General features: G+C 53.0%; 1 protein-coding gene across 13 annotated transcripts in view; it reads left to right on the top strand.

Annotated features, from left to right (window-relative positions):
* Nucleotides 1-23,596, top strand: part of MICAL3 (microtubule associated monooxygenase, calponin and LIM domain containing 3) — a 143,591-nt gene that overhangs the window by 49,879 nt on the left and 70,116 nt on the right. For all 13 annotated transcript variants that reach the window (XM_027540865.1, XM_027540863.1, XM_027540867.1 and 10 more), the window contains exons 2-7: nt 16,941-17,278; nt 18,646-18,853; nt 21,090-21,206; nt 21,615-21,716; nt 22,230-22,385; nt 23,299-23,399. In XM_027540865.1, coding sequence (XP_027396666.1) covers nt 17,015-17,278; nt 18,646-18,853; nt 21,090-21,206; nt 21,615-21,716; nt 22,230-22,385; nt 23,299-23,399 — 948 coding nt within the window. In that variant the 5' untranslated portion in view covers nt 16,941-17,014. The remainder of the gene's footprint in view (nt 1-16,940; nt 17,279-18,645; nt 18,854-21,089; nt 21,207-21,614; nt 21,717-22,229; nt 22,386-23,298; nt 23,400-23,596) is intronic.

Below are 23,596 nucleotides of genomic sequence, written 5' to 3' on the forward strand. Positions count from 1 at the left end.
CTGTTGGTGTCCAGAAACACACCCCTAGGCTCTGGCCGCACCCGGTGGGCTGCCCTGGGTCTTGGCCAGCAATGCTGCTTCAGGTCCTTCACTGTTGTGAGGGGTGCAGTGCAGATTCCAGTGGCGTGTGCTGCCCAGAGTCTGTTCTCTCAGGACATGGGCAAAAAGGTCCTGGTTTTGTTTGTTTCTAGACTTTTTTGTTTAATGGTGGTATGACGGGGGAGAAGGCTAAGTGCCGAAGAATTGATGCTTTTGAACTGTGGTGTTGGAGAAGACTCTTGAGAGTCCCTTGGACTGCAAGGAGATCCAACCAGTCCATTCTGAAGGAGATCAGCCCTGGGATTTCTAGGGAAGGAATGATGCTAAAGCTGAAACTCCAGTAGTTTGGCCACCTCATGAGAAGAGTTGACTCATTGGAAAAGACTCTGATGCTGGGAGGGATTGGGGGCAGGAGGAGAAGGGGACAGTAGAGGATGAGATGGCTAGATGGCATCACTGACTCAATGGACGTGAGTCTGAATGAACCTGGGAGTTGGTGATGGACAGGGAGGCCTGGCGTGCTGCGATTCATGGGGTCACGAAGAGTCGGACATGACTGAGTGACTGAACTGAACCGAACTGAATGACGGGGGAGCCTGGTGGGCTGCCGTCTATGGGGTCGCACAGAGTCGGACACAACTGAAGCGACTTAGCAGCGGCAGCAGCAGCAACGTATGTTCTTAAAGTGCACAAATCTTAAGTATTACAAGTCCTGTGTGTACACACACACACACACACACAGATGTGTATGTATATATACACCTCTGCATGTGTCCGTCGCTCAGCTGGGAGCCGATCAGTATAAAATCTGGGAGACAGGGATTTCTTACAGAAGTCGGACCTTCCCCACCATGGGAAGTGTTGGGGCAGTGATGGTCCAGATGAGGGGTTGGAGGTCACAGGGGAGTCCCTCTTCAGTCTGCCCAAGTCATCAGTCTGGGTGGACAGGTCAGAGCTCCTGGAGACCTGCTGTCCAGTGGGGCTCACCAGGGTCTGGTGCTGGCGGGGCCTGCTGTTGGGCAGCAGGGTCAGCGGCGAGAAGGGAGAGCTGGGTGGAATGGAGGGAGAGCGAGGATGAGCTGGAACCCCGGCGCCTCTGTCTCTGTTCATCCGCACATCCGACTGTTGAGACCTTCGGAAAGGTGTGGCCTCCAAACCTTGTACGAGTTGCATTTCTGACCAGTTCTAACTCAGAGCTCTGGGGGTTCTGGGAAACATAGTTCCCAGCTGAACCAAACTGACACAGTGCTGCCTGGCCACCCATGTGACACCGTCCAGATCAGGGTCCCACTGGCACCCCTTGCCCCTTCCCTGACAGTGACTCCACCCCACCAGCCCCAGCCATTATTCTTGATGGACTTCTTCAACTCCATAGATTTGGGGGCTTTTGTTTTTGATTTTTTGGCTGTGGCTTGTGGCTCTTAGTTCCCTGACCAGGGATTGAACCTGGGCCCTTGGCAGGGAAGCACAGGGTCCTAACCATTGGACTGCCAGGGAGCTGCCTCGCCCGTAGATGTGACTTGTGTTTGTCCTTGGTCTCTACAGAGAGGAGCCTGGTACTGTGTTCGCTCCTGTGCCCGTCTGCCTTCTCGTGCTCTCCGTTGGTCTGTGCTCGGCGTCCGCGTTGCTGCGTGAGGCGGTAGTTCATAGTAGTATTCCATTGCTGCTGCTTATTTCTCATTTTGTATTTGGGTGACTTGCGTTTTAGAGTATTGTGAACTATAATGCTATATACAATAAATGCGTGTGTCTGTGTAACGCCATAAGCATTGTTGTACTTGTCTTTGGGTTAATATAGACATAGATTTCTTTCAGAAGTATTCCCAGGAATAGAATGTCTGAGTTTTATGGTAGAGTTTCTTCAACTTCCGAAACTACTACTGAGCAGTTTTCCAAAGTGGTTGTAGGTTGACACGCTGGTTGTTGAGCTTATATTCTGAGTGTCTAGTTGTTGGTCATTCTAATGAGTGGGCAGCGGTTTCTCACTGTGGTTCTGACTGAATTTTATTGATGACTAATAATATTGGGTACCTGTTCAGATGCTTTTTGGCAATTTGGATGTCCTTTGTGAAGTACCTAGTCAGGTATTTTGGTTATTTTTCATTGAGGATCTGCTGGTTTCTTATGGGTTTGTATAAATCCTTTAAATATTCTGAATATGAGGCTTTTCTTCATTACAAGTAACCCTTTGGCTTTAAGGAAGTGTGTTCCTTCTTAAACTGGAAACAGATCAGGGTCCAGGCATGTTTGAGAAAGGAAGCCTTTGGGAAAAATGTGGTTATTTGTTGCTCCTTTCTTGGGGAACTAATATGTTGTAGGTTTGGATGTTAGCAGCTCACATCACTTGTGGTTTTAAAAATAAAATATTGGACGCACAAGTATTTCTACGGCTTTTTAAAAATGGAACTTATCTTGAACACTCAAAGTATGTACTCATAAACCAAAAATCCATTCCATAGGGATCTGCATACTTGTTGTGGCTCTGACACTCTGCTAAATTCTGGTGGTAGAAACCTGAGAGGAACTTGCTACCTCCAGGAGCGCCGGGTGGGAGCAGGGGAAAGGGGTGTGCCCAGAGAAGTGAGGAGCGAAGGTGTCCAGAGGGCCTCAGACGGGACGTGGAGCTGAAGCCGTCATGGGTGGTGAGTGGCCTCACGGCTGTGGTCGGCCTTGTGCAGAGACGACCCGAGGGGGTTGGCTGTGTGTGTGCGATGGGGAAGCATGTCCTTGACCTTGAACCACGCTGCGCAGGGAGGAGTGAGGCGGCTTTCTGAAGCAGCAGATAGATAGATAGAGATAGGTGTGTGTTGGCAGTGGAGAGTAGGCTGCTACTAGCAGCTAAGGAGTTCAGTGTGTCAGTGAAATGATGAGCTTTGCTTAGAAAGACCACTTTGGAAGAAACACGACATGCAGATTGGATTACAGAGTTGTGGTGGGGTCTACAAACTCATACACCCATGTCCATAGCAACATTATTGACAATCAGAAAGTGGACACGACCCAGGTGTCCCATTCGTGGATGAGCACAGACATGCAATGTGTAATTAGTGGAACAGTTTTCAGGCGTGTTAAACGGCGCCAATCAGCATTGGAAACATTGTGCTCAGCGAGACAAGCCAGGCAGAGGAGGACAGATGCTGCATGACTCTGCTTTTCTGAGTCGCCTAGAGCGGGCAAACTGGCAGCAACGGCAGTGGGCACTGCCTCCCATTCAGCAGCCCAGCACCTGTTGGAACAGGTTCATCTTCAGACTGGGAAGTTATTAAAACACCGCGAGATTGATGGAAATGTTCTTCTAAAACTGCTGTGGCAATGGTTGCATAGTTTGGTGAATTTACTAAAAAACCATTGAATCATACACTTAAAACAGATGACTCTTATGGTGTGTAAGTTATACGTCAGAGTTGTCTAGAGAACCACTCCCTCCGGCCCTGAGCGCTGCACCACGCCTGCCTGGGTGTGCTCTCGTGGGCAGTGGGGGCCCGCACAGAGCTCTTACGGCTCTCTGCCAAGCCCCGCAGGTTGTGAGTGAGGAACTGGCACAGCCTGGGCTCTGCCTTGGCTCCTCTGATCTGGCTGTGCCAGGGCGTCCAGCCCCTGACCTGGCTGGAGCATCCAGCCAGGGAGCAAGCCCCACCCGTCTGTTTCTTGCGCGGGGCTGAAGGGGAGGCGCCTAGAGGCCTGTGACCCAGTTAGTCCTTTATGTGGATCCCATTACTTTTCCCCCTCTAGCTGTTTGGCCATTTTATTGCTCTGTTATCACTTGATTTCAGGGTGAACAGGAATTTTAGTGAAACTCAAATCTTACAGTATGACTGTTTCTCAGCGGTTCCATTTGAAGGGTCATCGGGAGAGGTGGCTATCTATATTCTCTCACTGCTTATCATCTCCTGCCTTCTTTTCCAAATTCCCCAGCTGATTGAAAAGGAGGTAAACAGATTTCCCTGCCTTCAGCGTAGTGTCACTCTGTGCATTTGGACTGCAGCACACGAAGCGGGCGTGGTTCACCACCTGATTGTTACTAACTTCCTCTTCAGGAGCCGGACACTTCTGGACGGCAGAGACCTGGCCCACCTGTTGTATTGTCAGCGCCTGTTGTTAAAAAATACACTTGCTGTTAGACGGGATCGTGGCCTCAGTGTGAACAGGCGGGTTGAATCGCCCCACAGGAAGTAGGCAGTGAGCACAAAGAGAGGCTGCCCTTGGCCGGGGGTGGGGTGGTCATCCTCGTGTAACAGTTACTGCATCCTGCTTTGCTCATGCTGTGATACGAGAAGACTCTGGGGCTTCTGGTCAGATGTCTGAGACAGAAGGCTGCTTAGTTAAGGCCCTTTGCAAGGTCTTTGTGTCTGATGTCCAGTCTCTGCCTCAGATGTGTAATTAGTGGAACAGATACAGTCCCTTTTCCCTGCCCACAGGGAGTGTTATTTCTGAAGGTGAAATACGCAGTTGGTACCCAAAAGGGGGAACCTCAGAGTGAGATGCTCCCAGATGACCTGGTCATGCTCGGCATCGAGTGGTCCTGTCTCAGCTGAGGTACTGAGGTCCCCCAGCTTGCAAGAGGGCTTCCTGGAGGCAGGCCCGCCTCAGCCACAGCGGGTGAGAGGGTTGGGCAGTAGATCATGCCTACTGCCACCCCTAGGGAACATTTGGTACAGCACGTCAAGTCCCAGTGACTCAGCCAGTGAGAGCTTGGGCACGGGTCTCAGAAAATCTGGCTGTGGTCAGGGAACAGCATGTCACCCGAAGCTTGCCGCTGCTGGACCAGAGCAGGATGCTGAAGGCGGCCGTCCCCCCACGGCCGTGGGGTGCTGCTGGTGTTTAGGACGTGGGCAGATGTGGAGCAGAGCCTTCAGGCCCTAGGGGGGCCTCGTTGCCTAATGTTGTTGGTGCTGAACTAAGTGAAGATTAATTAGTCCTCTGTGGAGAAACCTTGGTTAAGTGTTGGCCTTGAGCCCAGAGTAGTTGGAATTTTGGAGCCCGAAGGTCTCATGGCAGTTGATTTTTGGCAATTTGTCTTTGGGAGAAAAGAAACTCAAGTCTTGGCTATACTTCAGCATCCACCGCCGCCCCCCCCCCCCCCACTAGACAGGAAGGGGGTCATCCCTAGGGCAGGGGTGGCGTAAGTAAGGAGGAGTTGTGGGCTGTGCCCTTTCAGGAGCCTGCCAGAGTACAGCTTGAGTTCACAATATTCCTTAAGCGTAAGGAAATGAAGTTTGTTGTTACCTCCCCCCGACCTTTTCTGTTTTTTTTTCAAACCAGATGGACTCTTTCTCTCCTGAAGGAGTTGGGCTGTAGCTGCAGGAGTGATTGTCGATGGTCAGAGCTCAGTGGAGTCAGTAGGATGAGAGGGCTGCTTTGAGGAGTGTCCGATCCAGAGAAGATTGTGTTTTGCTGGGGAATTATGCCTTAGCCCCATGCCCCGCCCCACCCCCACATTTTTAAAGATTTTTTTTTTTTTATTGTGGGACCAGTTTTAAAGTCTTTATTGAATTTCTTACAATATTGCTTCTGTTTTCTGTTTTGGTTTTTTGCCCACGAGACATGTGGGATGTGGGATCTTTGCTCCCTGACCAGGGATTGAACCTGTACCCACCCCCTGCATTGGAAGGTGCAGTCTTAACCACTGGGCCACCAGGAACATCCCAGTCCCATGCCCTCTTAAGCTAATTGGGAAGGGAAAGTATATTCTGTAGAACTGGTTTATGATTAGCCCTCATGGTTAATTTCTGCTTTGGAAACAGCTGAGAGGAGCGGCTAGTCGCACTCTCTCCCGAGGCCCGGAGCTGAGGCAGATCGGGTCATTTTGCCTGGTGTGTGGGTGGAGGTGAAGAGGTTGTCATCGACATGTGAGAGATCTTTTTCCTCCTTTACCTGCTGGCCTCCTGAAACAGCTCTGTCATCGCACTCCTGTTTTACAACCAGTCTTAACACCTGCTTTATCGCCTCCTTCCTTCCGTGTTTCTGTCTCCAAGAACCATGTGGGTAGCCGGTGAGTCTTCTCCTTTAGACCGTCTAGCCCCCGGGGAGCTTAGACATCACCGTGTTGGTGACCAGGGACGCTGTAGTATCTGAAGAAGCTGTAAATGAGGTCCTGAAACGTCGACTGAAAACAAAAGTCCTTTTCTTCATCGAGAACTGTCCAGAACTGCCTCAGGTACTCCCTTTGGCCACTTCCGAGTCCTGCTCTCTGCCCCTTAAGTCAGTAACAAGTTAGTAACAGACGGATCGTCACGTGTCCTTTTTCTCCTTTCTGGATTCTGTGACAGTAGACTCTGTGGCCCACATGAGCCTCTCATTCTGTCTCTCCTCCTTCCCATTGCCACATGTGCTGAGTGCAAAACAGAAATGAGCGCCTCTTCCTGCCAGCTAGCACCCCTGAGCTGCCGGGAGGCAGACCTGGGCTTTACCCCAGAGCAGTGGGGAGTGTGGAGGGGAGGAGGGGCGGCCCAGGTGAGCAGGAGCACGGGGGTGGAGGGCAGGGTGTGACGGCCGTGCTGCGTGCGGGAAACACACGACTGCACGTGGGGCTCCGCGCATGTGCATCCAGGGCGGCTGAGGACAGCGGTCTGTGTGTGGGTGGGAGGACGCGAGGTGGCTGCTAGACCTCTGGGGCCTTGGGAACCTTGCTGAGGCTTTGGATTACTTCCTGGAAACAGTGGGCTAGTGGGGGATGTAGCAGATCACATTTAAGGGAAGAGATCACGTTTTTTCTTTGAAAAGTGCGCTCAGCACTCCTGTAGGGAGTTTAAGATGGAGAGGCAGTTGTAATGGTCCAAGCTGGAGACCACAGGTGTTTCACCAGAATACAGACAGGGAGATGCTTTGGAACCCAGAGGTCCTAGAGAGTTCGAATCAACAGGTCTTTGCTCTGAGGTGATTGGATTAAGGGGTGGACACAGAGCAGGGTCTGAAATGACCCCCAGTCTTCATTGGCGGGTGGACAGTGGTGGCATCTGAGCGCGTAGGGGGAGAGAGCCGGGGAAGATTGGCGGGTGGACGGTGGTGGCATCTGAGTGCGTAAGGGGAGAGAGCCGGGGAAGATTGGCAGGTGGACGGTGGTGGCATCTGAGCGCATAGGGGGAGAGAGCCCGGGAAGAGAGCAGTGTCCCGTGTGCACTGCTTAGTCGGGGACCCCATGGAGTGTCTGCATGAAGATGTCCAGTAGCGTTTGGCTGTCAGGAGCAAGGTCAGCAAAGATAGAAGTGTTGTGGGGGGGTCGTCCAGTTTATGAAGAGAGGGGGGCAGCCGAAACAGCTGTAGCCGTGTGAGGGAGCTGAGCAGTGTGAGACCAGTTAGTGGCTGAGAGCAGGAGGCCGAGCCAGGGAGAGGAGGGTTTCCAGGAAGAGTTCCAGAAAGCGAATAAGTGAGATAAGGACTGAAGTGTCAGCCTTTCACGCCGCCCTTGGTGGAGTGATGGAGACAGAAGCCAGACTGAGAGGCAGGGGAAGGTGAAAGGGCTCTCCAGGGGGTCCAGCGGTGGGGACAGGCGTGTAGAGGGGAGTTAGGAGGACGGGGAGGCAGCAGAAGGGAGGGGCCGCAGCTGGAGATGTGCACGGGGAGGAGGTGTGGGAAGGCGGGAGTGGGGAGTACGGGCGGGCGCACAGAACGTGAATGACCTGACGCCCTGAGCTGTACACGTAAGGATGCCCCAGACGTTCGATCGTAGATGGGGCCAGCTTCAGAAGAGAACGCAAGGCCCCTGACTGGCGGGACATCCCGAGGGGCGCGAGGACAGCGAGTGCAGGTGGAGAGGCAAAGGCGCTGCCTCTGCCCCTGCAGGCGGGGTGCCGAGAGTGGGCAGGTGGGCGCGGATGGGGGCCTGAATCCAGCCAGCCTTGCCCCCACCCAGGCTGGGTCCCGGCTCAGTGTGGGCCGCGTCAGTGTGCGCTGCCGGCTTGTCTTCCTCCTGCAGCTCAGAGGAGCCGCCTCCCCACCCCACTCCTGAAGCTGTGGTGTCAGGTGTCTAGCTGTCTGTTGGTGCCCCCCACCTTCTCCACTCATCCCTGGGCACCTTGTCACAAGCTGGTGGGCGGTGCTGCTCCCCCTTGTCGTCAGCCCCAAGTGAGGGCTGCAGACACCCTGGCTTATGACAGCAGCATGGATTTCTGAGGCAGATTTCACACACACACACACACACACACACACACACACAACTTGGATCTGGAAAGCTTGTAGGTCCTTCACTTTATCTTTTGGGGCAGGTGGGCTGGAGCTGCCATGTAGCGTTTCCTGACACTGATAAATTCTTCTCTGGAACCAGATTCTTTGATGGGGGCGGGGGGACAGTTACTCTGAAACTGTTTGGCTGCGAAAACAAAGCTGCCTCCAGGTCTTGGCTCCTCTCCTGCTGGGTGGGGCCTGTGTGAGCAGGTGTGGCCTTGGAGAAGGCCTGGGTCCCCTAGTAGGACCCCTCATAGGACCCCAGGTGTGCATGTTCCTGCTCTCAACCTGGTGGCTCTGAGTGCATTTTCATTTGATTCCTCTTCATCTCATGTCCCAGCAGAGTTCTGCCTGAACCCTGATGCCACCCGTCCGTGCACTAATCTGAGAGGTACTTGTGTGCTGCTCTGAGTCAGAAATGGGTTCTGGGTGCGACGGTGCAGCAGGGAGCAAAGGGCAAAAGTCCTTGTTCTCACAGAGTTCACATTCTAGAGAGGAGGACCGGCAGTAAATAGCATTTACAGTACGTCGGATTGCGGTGAGTGCTTCAGGGGGAAGCAAAGATGAGCCGGTGCGGGTCAGGGAGGGCCACACCGAGGAGGCAACACCCGAATAGCAGCCTGGGGTGGTGAAGGTGCGGCACACACGTGCCAGCCTTTCAGAGAACGGGCGCCCCGTGTGGAGCGAGGTTTTCCTCTGTTCCCACGATGTTTCTAGGACCTGACCCAGTGCTCGGCACGCAGCAGCTGCTCAGTAGTGTGTTCTGCATGTACAACTGGACCTGGGGGACAGTATTTCAGATGAGGGGACAGTGAGGGCTTGCAGGCAGCAAGGAGGCCCGTGTGGCTGAGGGGCCGAGCGTGGGGGCCACAGGAGGAGAAGCGAGAGGGTGAGGTCAGGGGTGTGGGCTCCCGGGACCTTCTTGGGGGATCCGTGAGCTGAGAACTCTCACGGTAACACTAGGCTGGAGGGGCTTGTCTGCTCACTAGCGTATGGTGGGGTTTTCTAGAGCTGCGTGATATACGCAGCAGATGGAGGGTGCAGGAAGCAGGCGTGAGAGCCCAGTTGTCTTAAGTCAGATGTTGTCACTCTAATCGCTAAATTTTTGTTTTGGAAAATATTTTATGAAAGAGAGTCTTAATTGTGTTACTGTGTTTTAGTTCAGTCTCTCAGTTGTGTCTGGCTCTTTGCGACCCCATGGACTGCAGCACGCCAGGCTTCCCTGTCTGTCACCAACTCTCAGAGCTTGCTCAAACTCACGACCATTTAGTCGGTGGTCCCATCCAACCATCTCATCCTCTGTCGTCCCCTTCTCCTCCTGCCTTCAATCTTTCCCAGCATTGGTCTTTTCCAATGAGTCAGTTCTTCGCATCAGGTGGCCAAAGTATTGGAGCTTCCGCTTCAGCATCGGTCCTTCCAATAAATATTCAGCGCTGATTTCCTTTAGGATGGACTGGTTGGATCTTCTTGCAGTCCAAGGGACTCTAAAGTATTCTCTAACACCACAGTTCAAAAGCATCACTTTTTCGGCGCTCAGCTTTCTGTATAGTCTAACTCTCACATCCATACATGACTACTGGAAAAACCATAGCTTTGCCTAGACGGACCTTCATTGGTAAAGTAATGTCTCTGCTTTTTAACATGCTGTCTAGATTGGTCATAACTTTTCTTACAAGGAGCAAGAATCTTTTAATTTCATGGTTGCAATCACACTGCAATTTGCAGTGGTTTTGGAGCCCCCCAAAATAAAGTCTGTCAGTTTCCATTGTTTCCCCATCTATTTGCCATCAAGTGATGGGACTAGATGCCATGTGGGCCATTGTAAAAATGTTGGCTTTAATGCTGCTTTGGGAGCTTTGTCCATCTAGGGGGAGGGGTCCTGGAGGGGTCTCCGGGCAGCCCCGCTGCCATCCTTGTGGGGTTGTCATGTCCCTTTGGGCTGCCACAGGGCCTCGAATCAGCAGAGCCTCTTGAGCAGCTGCCCTGTGCCTGGAGCCTGGTGCACGGGGCTGAGCTCCAAGGAGCGGGGCCAGCCCGTGTACAGGTAGACAGCTTTCGGCTGTGCTTTTCCACAGCCTCAGTGAGCGTCTCCGTCTCTTTCCTCACCTGCCCACCTGGATCCTCATGGCCCTCAGACTCTTGGTCTCTGTCCCACAGCTCTGGACTCTTGGTAGTGACTAGGCTGAGGTTCCCCTCCTGTCCTGCCGTGAGTCCCTACGCCAGGCCGAGTAGTGCTGGGTGACTCACAGGTGCTGTGTGGTCCATCGCTCCCTGCGAGGTGCCGCTGCAGGATGCAGGCTGGGGAGCAGAAACTCGGAGTCCCTGTGACACCAGAGCACCCTGGCCTTTATTGACTGAAGGGCTCCGTCTCAAAGAGGCAATACGGTGATATATTGTAAGAAGAATCCTGGTTGTGTATCCTTGCTCATGTCACCTGAAGCTGCCTTTCTGGAGGCTCTATGCCTGGCGGCCGTGCATTGTTCTGACGGCACTGTTTCTCTAGCTGTGCCTGAGTGGTTCTTCCTTCATGGCAGCTCGGGCCTTGGGCTCTAGGGCCGGAACCTGGCCGCACCGCTCTCCTGCTGTGTGACTCTTAAGTGTCTTTAAGCAGCACTTTCCTGTCTGCAAAACGCAGGTGGTAGATTGCAGTGGAGGCTAAGATGCCGTCTGGATCTGACCTCTAGCAACTCCTCAGCGTTGGCCGCTTTCACGACAGTCCTTGTATCTTCCATGTGAACGTCGGAGTTTGGCAGGAACTTGCTGGCAGGCCTTCTCCTCCAGCCCCTCCTGCCCAGTGCCCTGGTCACACCCTCTGGGACAGGCAGGGGTGGGCGGCGGGCACAAAGGAGGCTTCACCACATTCTTCTTTCTTTCAAAAGACAGAGCGGTCTTGAGTTCTCTCATTCTGTTATGTGAGTAGCCACTTACTTAGCTGAATGTAACCTTTTGTGAATGGGATTATCAACTACTAGTTAATAGTAACACTTCTGTCATTTACTGGGTCTGGCTGTGCACCCAGCAGTGCTAACAGTTTGCATTCATTACCTCAATTCCTGCAAAAAACCCTTTGATTCATTGAACATTGCCTTCATTTTGCAGGTGAAGATAACTTCCTGAGATCCCGGGCCTGGGGCTAGTGTTCTTTTTGATTCTTTGTTTTTCTGGGTTGTCTGGGGGCAGGCATCTGCATTTGCATTGGCATCAGCTGTTATGTTTACTGGTGTTTGGTCCTGACTTGGACTTTCTTTCTAGTATTTGCTTGGGGTGACAAAGGGCAGGGGTCATTTCTTTTTAAAGTTCAGTTTTATATATATTTTATTTTTTGATCCTTCAATATTTTATTTTTGTGATCTCTCTCTATATATACTTACAGAAATGTTTGATTGACATGTGGCTGACCTGTGCTGTAGAGCGCAGTGACTCAGTTGTACACATAGATACTCTTCCTGTGTTTTCTCTTCCCTCGTGGTCTATCACAAGGTACTGAGTGTGTTCCCTGTGCCATACAGTAGGACCTTATTGTTTGTCTGCTCTGAGTATAATGGTTTGCATTTACCAGGCCCAAATTCCTTGCCTATCCCTCTCCCTCCCCGCTTCCCCCTGTCAACCACGGGTCTGTTCTCTACGAGCAGAAGTCCTTTCTGACTCATTGGTCAACTGTGTAGGTGTTTTTCCTGAAGAAATAGATTGCTATTGAAGAAAGTAAAATAAAAGGTTTTGAGAAAACACAGTATTGGGGATGAGTGTTGTTCAGAATTGGAGACTTGGAGGAGAACCCAGAGGTCATGGTCCAGGCTCTTCCTGGCCCCCTCTAGAGAGGGCTGTTTCATAGCCAGAATAAAGTGGTCTGAGGGCCCATAGCAGAGTGCTGCATTCATAGTTGCTCTTCCGGCCCAGCCGTCTGCTCTTGCATAGCCCTCACGTTAGATAGAAGTTTTCTCTGTCACCTCCATCCACTTCTCCACCTCTTCCTCCCCAGCCATGCAGGGACCCCAGACAGATGCACTTGTCAACTCCATAGACACTAGAGTGTTTCTGCTGGAGCTGCAGAGACTCAGTCCCTGCCCTGAGCCGGTGGGGTGGGGGTGGGGATGCTCAGTCACGTGCTTGCGGAATTAGGACTGGTGGGCAGGACTAAAGAGCAGAACCAGGGAATGGGGAGGGCCACCTGGAGGCTTCTGTGTCCTCAGCATCCTGCCAAGTGTTCATCTGATGCTAAATAGGATGGAAAGTCAGAGAACAGGGAATGGAGCAAAGTCAGGAACAAGGATCATGAAAAGGTCTGCTTTCCTTCTTGTGTTGTGAGCTGCTTCCTGGGAACCAGAGAACCTTATCCCAGGGCCTTGAGGGATGAGAGGGCTTTGGGACCAGAGCTGGGAAGCAGTTGGGGTGACAAAGAGCTTCATTTCCAGATGGTCTGATTTAGTTAGCCGCCCCAGGCAAGGGACTCAGTGTCCCCATCCACAGATGATGGTGATGGCCTGGGCGGTCCTTTTTAGAGAGACTGATCAAGAACGCAAGGCGTTTGGCCACCTTGGTCCTTGTTTCCGCAAACACGAAGAAATCTCTGTAAGTTTCCTCCTAATGACATTCTAAAACAAGCCTTCCTGTTTGCCTGCCTTCTAAGGTCTGTTCAGACAAGCAGCGCCTCTGAGTGCACTAGGAAGGGAGCATTTCATAGATTCCTTCGTACGAGTCAGCTTTGCACACATGCTGGTATATTAGTGGTGGAGAAGCTCAGGAGAAATTTAACCAAACTTGGCTCTGATTTTTTATCCTTGAAGTATAACTGTCATTTTGTTGTTTTGATTCTCTTTCCTTTTTCTATCTTTAAAAATAAATCTCCTCCACCCCTCAAGTAACCACCCATCTATTCTAAGAGCCAGAGATTGAGTGTTCTCAAACCAGCCATGAGTCAGTGACAGCCTCTTGCTCTTATAAATAGAAACATAGACTCTGTTCCCGCGTGTTCTTCATAGGCTGTCTCTCCAGCACTTTCCTTTCCACAGCCAAGGAATGTGCTTCTGAGTCAGCAGTCAGCTGCCGAGGTTGGAGCACTCAAGGCAACGCCAGCGGCAGAAACCGCACCGCCGCGGGAGACCGGGCCTCCCTTACTCCTCCAACCTCCCTCCTCAGACTCCTCACTTTCCTTGTTCCTTCCTTCCACACCTTGGCTTTTCAACCCCCCGGATTTCTGGCACCTTCCGGCTAGGTTTCCAGGTCTGTAGGTTCCTGCGATCACGACTGTTGGTTTTCCCAGGCTGCTGGGACGTACACAGCCATGGGTGGTTCAGGAGAGGCTGGGGGAGCACGACCTGGGTTTGACCTTAAGGAATGAGGGCATGGGGGCGATGGTGGAGGGCCTTCTGTCTGCCCAGCGGCCATCAGCGTGGACCAGCGCTGGGCAGTGCCCAGGCCGCACGCGACGTCCCGCCAGCAGAGCTGCAGAACAGGCACTGGAGTGTCTCTGCTGTGGCCTCTTGGCTTGTTGAGGAGGAAAGCTGAGGCAGCCCGAGGGAATTGATCTTGTGTAGTCTTACCTCGGGCGGCTGTCACACTGTCCCAGGAGCCACCTTTCCTCCACTTATCTGCTGTCATTAGTGACCTGGGGTGAACTCCCGTGGATGGGCACTTCTCCGCGTGTGCCTCCGACTGGAGCCTGTTCATTTGAAAGCGCTTTGCATCAGCAGAGGGGGTGGGGCGGCAGGTGTTAATGAAGGAGTTTGTGTGTGGTGAGGTTTGAGGAAATGGGCAGCTCTTTGGAGGTATTTATTTCAAACACACAGCCAGCCAGGGAGTGTTGGCCCATTCTTCAGAGTTCTTTGAAAGTAGATGCCGAGACTTCGGGAGAGGGAGAGGCTTTTAGAAATGCATGTTGCAGGATCTTGAGTGTGTTGAGGTCAGCTGAAACACAGAGGTCCCTCGGGCTCCTTGCTCATCCTGGCAGGGAGTGGAAGGCGGCTCCTGCTCTTTAGGAACAAAGAAAAATCATCCTCTTTCTTGACGAGAGGCGGGACGAGAGGTGGGGCGATTGGAGTTGGTGCGGTCAGTGCTTTCCAGACACTGTGGCTGGAGGAGTGCCAGTCACCTGTGAACACAGGTAGGCAGGCAGGGGCCGGATCACGGGAGCCCTCTGCTGCCTCAGGAATGGAGCAGATACAGCTGCAGAGGTCCCGCCCCGCCCGGGGCAGGAGGCAAGGAGGGCGCCCACGGAGCACACACCCTGCCACCTTGGTTTCTAGTCGCTGGCTGGCTGTTCCCCTTTCCTCCACCTCTGGACAAACACATCTGGTTTTTTCTGCCACTTAAAAACTTTGACCACCTGACATTTCTAAGATGACCACTGGCTTGTAAGAAAAATAATGGATTCTTGAGAAATTTTAACGTATTTCTCTTGCTGCGTTCTGCTATCTAGAATAAGCTTGCTTTGGGGAGACTGAAGGTTAGTTCCAGTTCCATTTCTCGCTGAACTCTTGGCCCTGGGGGTGCTGGGAAAGGCTGTGTTTTTAGCAGTGTGTATAGGAGGTTGTTGAGTTAGTGATGTATTTGAGATGAGAAGCAGATCAGCGTGTGTCAGGTAAAGAATTACCACCTTTGGCCTCCACAGAACAGGTCACGGCATCTGGGCCCATCGCTTAATGGCACGTAGATGGGGAAACAGTGGAAGCAGTGATGAACTTTATTTTGTTGGGCTCCAAAATCACTGCAGACGGTGACTGCAGCCACGAAATTAAAAGACACTTGCTCCTTGAAAGAAAAGCTATGTCAAACCTAGATAATGTATTAAAAAGCAGAGACATTACTTTGCTGACAAATGTCTGTATAGTCAAAGCTGTGGCTTTTTCAGTAGTCATGTACGGATGTAAGAGTTGGACCAAAAAGAAGGCTTAGCATGAAAGAATTGATGCTTTTGAACTGTGGTGTTGGAGAAGACTCTTGAGAGTCCTTGGACAGCAAGGAGATCCAACCAATCCATCCTAAAGGAAATCAACCTTGAATATTCATCGGAAGGACTGAAGCTGAAGTTCCAATACTTTGGCCACTTGATGTGAAGAACTGACTCATTGGAATAGACCCTGATGCTGGGAAAGATTGAACGCAGGAGGAGAAGGGGATGACAGAGGATAAGATGGTTGGATGGCATCACCGACTCAATGGACATGAGTTTGAGCAAGCTCCGGGAGATGGCGATGGACAGGGAGGCCTGGCGTGCTGCAGTCCATGGGGTCACAAAGAGTCAGACACGACTGAGCGACTGAGCAGCAGCAACAACGAGAACATGAGGACTGTTGTGTTTGGTGACGAGGGAAACCCTGGAAATGGCAGTTCCTTGTATCTAGAGTAAACCGCCCACACCCTCAGTTGATCTGGTTTAACTTTGTAATACATGGCAAGGTGTGGGGAGAAGCAGAGTGTTACTAATCCTTTCCAAGGGGCTTCTCACCTCCTGAGAGCTTTAGGACGGAAGGCGGGTCTCTTCTGTGGCGCTGCTTCTGGACGGAGCTGGGAGGCAGGCAGGTGGCATCCTCAGCAGACAGTTGGTGGCTCCCTTCGCCCTCGGCTGCCTTGCTGGGTAGTGGGTCACTCCCGCTTCTACAGAGCTGAGCTCCGGTGAGGCCCTGTGTCTCGCTCAGTGGGAGGCGGGGACGCACCGGGTGGCCGCTCACCTGGAGCCCCAGCAGTGAGCCCTGTGGCGGGAGGGCTCCTCTCACCTCCTCACTCGCTCAGGGGAGAGTGGGGCTGAGGGAGGCAGCAGTGTCCTTGGGGTGTCTGCACGTGGACCCCGGGCCACGCCGCTGCTCGTCCTGTTGGCCTGCCCTGCTCCTCTGCTGCCCCACTACCCTGGCCCTTGGCCCCTTGCCTCCCAGCTCTCACAGTACTTCTAGGTGGTGATGGTGCGTGAACGTGGTCCTCTGAGACCTCCCCACACCCTCCCCTGCGTCTGTACCGTGTCCACTTACCCGCCCCCAACCCACCCCGTGCCTCTGTATCTCTCCAGACAGCCGTCTGTGCTGCCGCCCCTTCCGTCCGCGAGTCTCAGATCTCAGGGGTGGAAGGGGCGGCAGCACAGACGGGTGGCCGGAGCCCTGGGCCGTCCTCTTGCCAGGACTCTCTGTGCAATCTGGCCAGCCTCGAGTGGGCGGCTCCCACCTGGACACCGGGCCCCCTGGGCCTCAGCCTTGGCCGACTGGCCAGTGTGCCCCTCCACCAAGGCAGGTCAGATGTACCAGGGTCAGAGGGGAGCTCGCCGCGCCCCCCGCCCCAGATGAGTGTTTCTCTTTGTCACGCCTTGGCCTGGTGTCAGCATTCACTGAGTCCTTTCCTCTGTAAGTCTCCCTTGCAGGCCTTCCACTTTCCTTCCTCTCCATGTCCTGCACTTCTCCCCTGCTGGCTGACACTTGCTCCTCCTGGAAAGCTCAGCTGTTGTCCCTCAGAGGCCCATCTTGGGTGAGGACCCTTTCCCTGTGACCGGGCCTCTGCCCGTGTCCCCAGCCCCGTGCCTCTCTCTCTGATGCTCAGTGGAGCGCAAGCCTGTCTCACCTGCTCAGCTGTGATGTCCCTGACAGCAGTGGTCTTGCTCCTCTCCATTCCCTGGGCCTCAGATGGTTCCTGGCGTGTGGAGGGCAGGCCGCGTGTTACATTGTCGAACAAATGACTGCTGCACTTGGAAACTGTCTCCTAGAACATGTTTCTAGATACTGACCGGGATGTGCTAACCAGCCCTTTTTCTTTATTAGGTTAACGTGACGGCATCAGGCAGGTCCACAGCCCTCCCCCTGCCCCACCTGTCCAGGGCGCTGAGAGTGGGGACATGGAGGAGAGTAAGAACGAGGCCACGAATCGGGCCCACGTCCTCTTTGACCGCTTCGTGCAGGCCACCACCTGCAAGGGGACCCTCAAGGCCTTCCAAGAGCTCTGTGACCACCTGGAACTGAAGCCTAAGGACCATCGCTCCTTTTATCACAAGCTCAAGTCCAAGCTTAACTACTGGAAAGCCAAGGCCCTCTGGGCAAAGCTGGACAAGCGGGGCAGCCACAAAGACTACAAGAAGGGAAAGGTGTGCACGAACACCAAGGTAGGGCCTGGGACTCGCTGGAGAGGGAGAGGGCATTGGGTGGAGGTAGCCTGTGAGGCCAGGTGGGGTCATCTACTGCCTGGGGGGGTATCGGGCTGAGCCCGCGTGCGGGTCCTCTGCCTGTGTTCATTTGACCGTTCCTCCTGCCCCGCTCTTACCCCTGAACTGACACAGGAACATGGGCATCTCAGCTGCTGAGAACTACCCTGCAGTCAAATGATATGGGGGCTGTTTGATTTTGCTGCCGCTCTGGCTGACTCTCACGCTGTTAGAGGACGCAGGCCACTGAGCACAGAGGTAGCCAGGCCCTGTTGGGGTCCTGTCTGCCTGGGTGGCCTGGTGCTTGGCAGAGCAGCCTCTGGACTCAGTGTCTGGTAAGGTGTGCAGAGTATTGGCCAACTTGGGGATTTCCCACAGGCTTCAGACATCCTTTCATCCATTTTCCAGAGGCCTGTGTTGATAAGCAAAGGCTTTATAAACCAAAGAATTTCTTTTGCTTGCTTCACAATCTAGAGAAATCTTAGGCAAAGACCGAAGATGTCCACTCAAGTGTGCTGTAGGAGGCGTGGGGAGTGGAGAAGGATAACACATTCTGTGTTTTCCTCATTATGTAAGAGCCCTTTCTGTGAGAAGCTAGAAAAGCTAGCTTTTGCAGAAGTTGGAGATGATGTTAGGACTGCTGTTACTATCTCATGAGCCTTAACTTGCCCTGTGTGGGTTTGTATTTGGGTAGGTATTCATACACAGAATTCAAGTAATTCAAAGGCATACTTTTATGAGTGTACTCTAGAGTTTTATTAAGAATGAGGAGAATCTGAAGCCAGAGGCAGTGCCTGTCTCTCCTCTGGACATGCATGTGAACTAGTTCAGTGTCAGCCAGAGTCCTTCTCTAGAACATGGATCTTCAAGAACTCTCTTCAGCACAGGAAGCTCTGACTCCTGAGGATTACCTCCTGGGAGTCTTTCAAGCGGTAGGTCCATCCAGGACCCAGGCTTGCTTGGCTGTGTGTTTAGTGATCTGTGTCTCCTCAAGCAGGCAGAGATCTGCTTGACTTACAAGCCTTCCAAAAGGTTTTCTCCTGTTGATGAGAGATGACATGTGAGTTTCATCCTGTGTTGATGTCATGGCCCAGGTAAAGATCTGCAGGTGCCCTGTCTGAGTTTCTGTCCAGCAGTGAAAGTCAAGTCTTCCTCCATCCAGAGCGCTCACAGCTTCTCTCTGAAGCCATTGTGGGCACTCCACTCTGACCCAGATGGGAGTGAAGGTTTCTTGGTAATGGGGAGAATAGCCCTGTGGGAGTTTTAGGGAATGGTAGTCATGAGATCAAGAGTGCTGCCTTTGCCCTGAAAGCAGCCATGTCTTTCAGTGTCTCATCATTGGAGCCGGCCCCTGCGGTCTCCGCACAGCCATCGATTTGTCCTTGCTGGGAGCTAAGGTGGTCGTCATTGAGAAGCGAGACGCCTTCTCCCGCAACAACGTCTTGCACCTCTGGCCGTTCACCATACATGACCTGCGAGGTCTGGGTGCCAAGAAGTTCTACGGCAAGTTCTGTGCTGGGGCCATCGACCACATCAGTAAGTAAGATCAGCACTCCTATGGAATCCTGCCTCTGCCCACTTCTCAGGGGACAATGGCAGGCAGATTCTAGAAGCTGGTGGGCCCTGTCATCGTTCGTGTCTGTTGTGTAGAGAGCACACTCAACTTGGAGTTGGAGTACCTGCCTTCCAGAGGTTCTGTAACCTGAGATTCTTAAGTGCCAATGTGTCTCCTGCAAAATGAGTTTAGCTTAAGGAGCTCTAAGATCCTGGGCTCTTACTGAGCACTGGCAGTGGGCGGGATGGGCGCTGGGGCAAGTCCAGGAAACAGACCTCCAGTGTGGGCTTTGACCCTCTGGTGGTTCATAGTCCAGAGGGAGAGGCCCGAGGTGTGGGCTCGCTGTGACGCACTGCTGTGGGTGCCTCCTGACGAGAGGGCACATGCTCTGGGGGTGGCCCTGGGTATCAGAAGGACGAACTCCTGGTCTGGCTGTGAGTGGCCAGTCGATAGTGGGATTCCTTCGTTGGGTGGTTCTCGTGAGGTCTGCAGCATGCAGGGCTCCTGCTGGACTCTGGTCCCCTCCAGGCTCAGCCTGGGCCCGTGCTTGAGTCAGTAGACATTAATGCAGACAGTGCTTTTGTTTTCATGCTGATCTGAAAAGTGGTTCAGAACAGACTGTCTACTTTATGAGGCTGAAGTCTTGTCTGTTGATCGTCACTGGTGGTTTCAGGGGGGCCTTATCAAGGAGCTGCTGTTCGGAGCTCTTCAGGTGTGTCCTGTAAACATCGGCTTCAAAGCAATTGTGCCAGTTTATCACCTGCTGGCCGACAGAGGCCACGTTCCACTGGTAGCAGAAGCGCTCTGTCGGTTGGGCTGTACGGTATAAAGCATCTTGGAACTCAGCTGTGTACAGCTATAGTGTGTGCCAGCAGAGGATTTAAGGAGCCTGGGAGTGTGACTCGGAAGGGTGGGCGGGGAGGGAAGTAACTGAGATGACCTCAAGGAGGGTTGGCAAGTTTCCTAGCATGTTGTCACAGCCTGCCGGCATCTTGGTCTTAGCAGAGGGCAGGGTCGTCACATCAGTGGACTTGTCTGCCTTGTGCGTGGCAGGGTTTGTTGTAGAGCCCAGACCCGCTCTCAGTCCCGGGCTGCTGCCGTGCCTGGCACCTGGGAGGCACCCACTGGACGCTGAACAGATGCGTAACTCACTGTGACCAGGAGCACGATTCCTATCATTCTGAGCCTTGGTTCCTACATCTGTGGACCAGCGGTGGGAGGGGGACAGTAAGAGACTGAGGTTGGATGGAGGGTGCCCTTTTCAGCGTGTATGGATGTGTGGCCATCAGTGAGGTACGAGGTGAGAAAAGCCGTGGGCAGTTCAGGAGGCAGTGCAGCCCTTTGTGTCCAGTGGGAGGTGCCCCTGGGGCCCATCTTTCACCTTTTGTGGTGAATCCTGTCAGCGTCACAGGTTCTGCTCAGTCACTGTGACTCTGAACCCATCAGGGAGGATGTGGGGCTCTGAGCACATCAGGGAGGATGAGGGGCTCTGAGCCCATCAGGGAGGATTGGGGGACTCTGAGCACATCAGGGAGGATGGAGGAGCTCTGAGCACATCAGGGAGGATGGGGAGCTCTGAGCACATCAGGGAGGATGGGGAAGGGCTCTGAGTACATCAGGGAGGATGGAGGGGCTCTGAGCACACCAGGGAGGATGGGGAGGGGCTCTGAGCCCATCAGGGAGGATGGGGAGGGGCTCTGAGCCCATCAGGGAGGATGGGGAGGGGCTCTGAGCCCATCAGGGAGGATGGGGAGGGGCCCTGAGCCCATCAGGGAGGATGGGGAGGGGCCCTGAGCACATCAGGGAGGATGGGGAGGGGCCCTGAGCACATCAGGGAGGATGGGGAGCTCTGAGCACATCAGGGAGGATGGGGAAGGGCTCTGAGCACATAAGGGAGGATGAGGAGGAGCTCTGAGCACATCAGGGAGGATTGGGGAGGGAGCGCGTCTCCTGCTGTCTCAGTGCTCTCGTGTGCTGGGAATACCTAACCCAAGAGGTGGGCATGGCCCCATGTGTGTCTCTGGAACATCTGCACTGAGTTGTATTTGCCCTGGGAAAGGAAAGACGCTACAGGCATGGCTGGGAAAAGCCTGCTGCCGGTGACTTTAAGCAGCCGAGTAAACTCGGCGTGCATGGGTGGGTGGGGGAACTGGGGTAGTGATGCTGACTGTCTGCCCCGCTGAGGACCCTCACTTGTGCAATCTTCTGCCCACTTAGGTATCCGTCAGCTTCAGCTAATACTTTTGAAAGTAGCCTTGATCCTAGGCATTGAGATCCACGTCAATGTGGAATTCCGAGGACTTGTGGAGCCTCCCGAGGATCAAGAAAATGAACGTGAGTGTACAAATAAGGAGGGAAAGGGGCTGGAAGGAGTGAGAAAGATGCGATCTATGGGGGAGACGACAGGCGTCTCGGGTAGTTTTCAGAGCTGGTTAAACGGCTTCTCCGTTTGTACAGCCTGTGGAGGAACTTTGACTTAATGAGGAGGCCCTGACATAGTATGAGACATGCCGGGTGCTTGGATCCGTTACAGAAGGTCATGTGCTGGGGGACGTTCCTTTGTGAGCCTTCCTCAAAGCTTCTTTCTTTCTTTGGTTTGTGCCCCATGCTTTTACGCCTGCTATGTTTGACATGGGATTTTGTGCCATCTGCACACCTGGATATCTAGAGATCTGGGTGTATGAATATCTCAGGTGTATGAATGGGTCTGGTGACGACCTTCATTCTGACTTTGGTCCACAGGAATAGGTTGGCGGGCCCTGGTGCACCCCAAAACGCACCCTGTGTCAGAATATGAGTTTGAAGTGATCATCGGCGGGGATGGCCGCAGGAATACCTTGGAAGGTACTGGGCAGTCTCCTCCTCCTGCTGGTTCACAGCCAGGGAAGGGTTGCCCTCCCCAAGCCCCGTAAGAGCTTGTGTCCTCAGAGTCCCCACTCCTGAGACCTCTCCTCTGGTCTGTGCCTGTGCTGGTGGATGGCAGGCCCCACCAGCTGGCTCTCAGGCACTTCTCTGGGTGCAGGGAGACAGGCTCTCATGAGCCGGGTGCACTGCAGATCTAGACCTGACTTATTCAAGCAGATGGAGCCTCACACTGAGTGCTTCTCTGGCCCGTCGGATTTTGAGGCGTGTGTTAGCTGTGGGTGACTTTGACATCTTGCTGGATTGGGAAGGCTTTGGGAGGTAGAAACCTTACTTCCAGACAGAGGAGAGCTGCCCTCAATTTCCCGTGATTCCCACCCCCAACACTCCTCCATGTCCCCATCAGAACCCCTCCTATTTCTCCTGTTTGACGTGAACTTCCTGCTTCTCTGGCCAGCTTTTGTCACCTCTGAAAATTTCTTCCCCACTTCCCAGGATTTCGTCGGAAAGAATTCCGTGGCAAATTGGCCATTGCCATTACAGCAAATTTTATTAACCGAAATACAACAGCAGAAGCCAAAGTGGAAGAAATCAGTGGTGTGGCTTTTATATTCAACCAAAAATTTTTCCAGGAACTGAGGGAAGCCACAGGTTGGTGTTAATACTTCCACGGCGGAAGGAAAGACTCTGAACACCGCTCTGGTCCTCGTCTGGGGGGCTGGCGGGGCGGGGGTCGTTGCTGCTGCTGCTGTGCTGTGGCCTCTGCCCTTTCTGCACTGCTGTGCTTCGCTCTGAGCGTTGTGCCGTTCATGCCTCTGTCTCCTGCTCTGCTGTCTTTTGTGCTCATCGCTGTGGCTGGGCTGCTCCTCCTGCTTGAACCCCTTCCCCTGCCTGGCACTCAGTCGCTGTGGGTGGGGAGCCCTGGTTTGTTGAGAAGCAGACTGTAGGTGTTGAGTGTGTTTTCTTTTTCCTGAGTTCATTTGCTTCTGAAGTAAACCACGTGCCAGATAAAAACGAGGCTGTTGTATGGTAGCTTGTGAATAGATTCACTTGGACATTCACTGCAACAAAAATGTGTGACAAATTGCAGTTAGCTGTTTTCTAGAACACAGTTTCTTACCATTGCATCTAATTTTTTAGGTTAATAGAGTTAAAGAGCCAGTAGTGCACTCTCTGCTTCCAGCATCTGGTTGTCTATCTTGCTCGTGAGCGTCTAGGAGATTCCCCCGTTGCTTTGATGAGTATCAAAGAGGCTTAACCTGAGAACTGACTCAGACCCTCTTCCTCAGGGTTAACCTCTCCCTTCTTCCCATCCTCACGTTTCTGCTTCCTGTTGATGGCTGTTGTTGGGATAACAGGGTGTCAGGTAAATGCAGAGCAGTGTGAGGATGGCCAGGCTTCCCCCTCTTTTTGTGAACAAACGGGCAGGGTGTGAAGATCGGGCTCAGACACCTGTTTTCTCTTTCCTGCCTGGGGTTCCAGGACCCTGGTCTCTGTGGACTGATAACAGTCATCCCCCCACTTCTCAGCAGACCCTCACGTGTGAGTCTGTCCTCTGTCGCAGGGATCGACCTGGAGAACATTGTCTACTACAAAGATGACACACACTACTTCGTTATGACTGCCAAGAAGCAGAGCTTACTGGACAAAGGGGTGATACTGCATGTGAGTCACGGATTTCTTTTAGACCTCTTTTTATGTATCAGGTCATGTGATTACCAAGATAAAGAATTTTATTGTCTGATCAGTTTTTCTTGCAAAGTCATTAAAACAAGTACCTCACTCATCTTCTGCTGATGTTTTGTATTTTGTAATCCTCTGATGTTTTTTAGTTTAACACTTTAAAAAATCTCATTTTGGAA

Source organism: Bos indicus x Bos taurus, chromosome 5 (assembly GCF_003369695.1).
Source record: "Bos indicus x Bos taurus breed Angus x Brahman F1 hybrid chromosome 5, Bos_hybrid_MaternalHap_v2.0, whole genome shotgun sequence".
Taxonomy (NCBI): domain Eukaryota; kingdom Metazoa; phylum Chordata; class Mammalia; order Artiodactyla; family Bovidae; genus Bos; species Bos indicus x Bos taurus.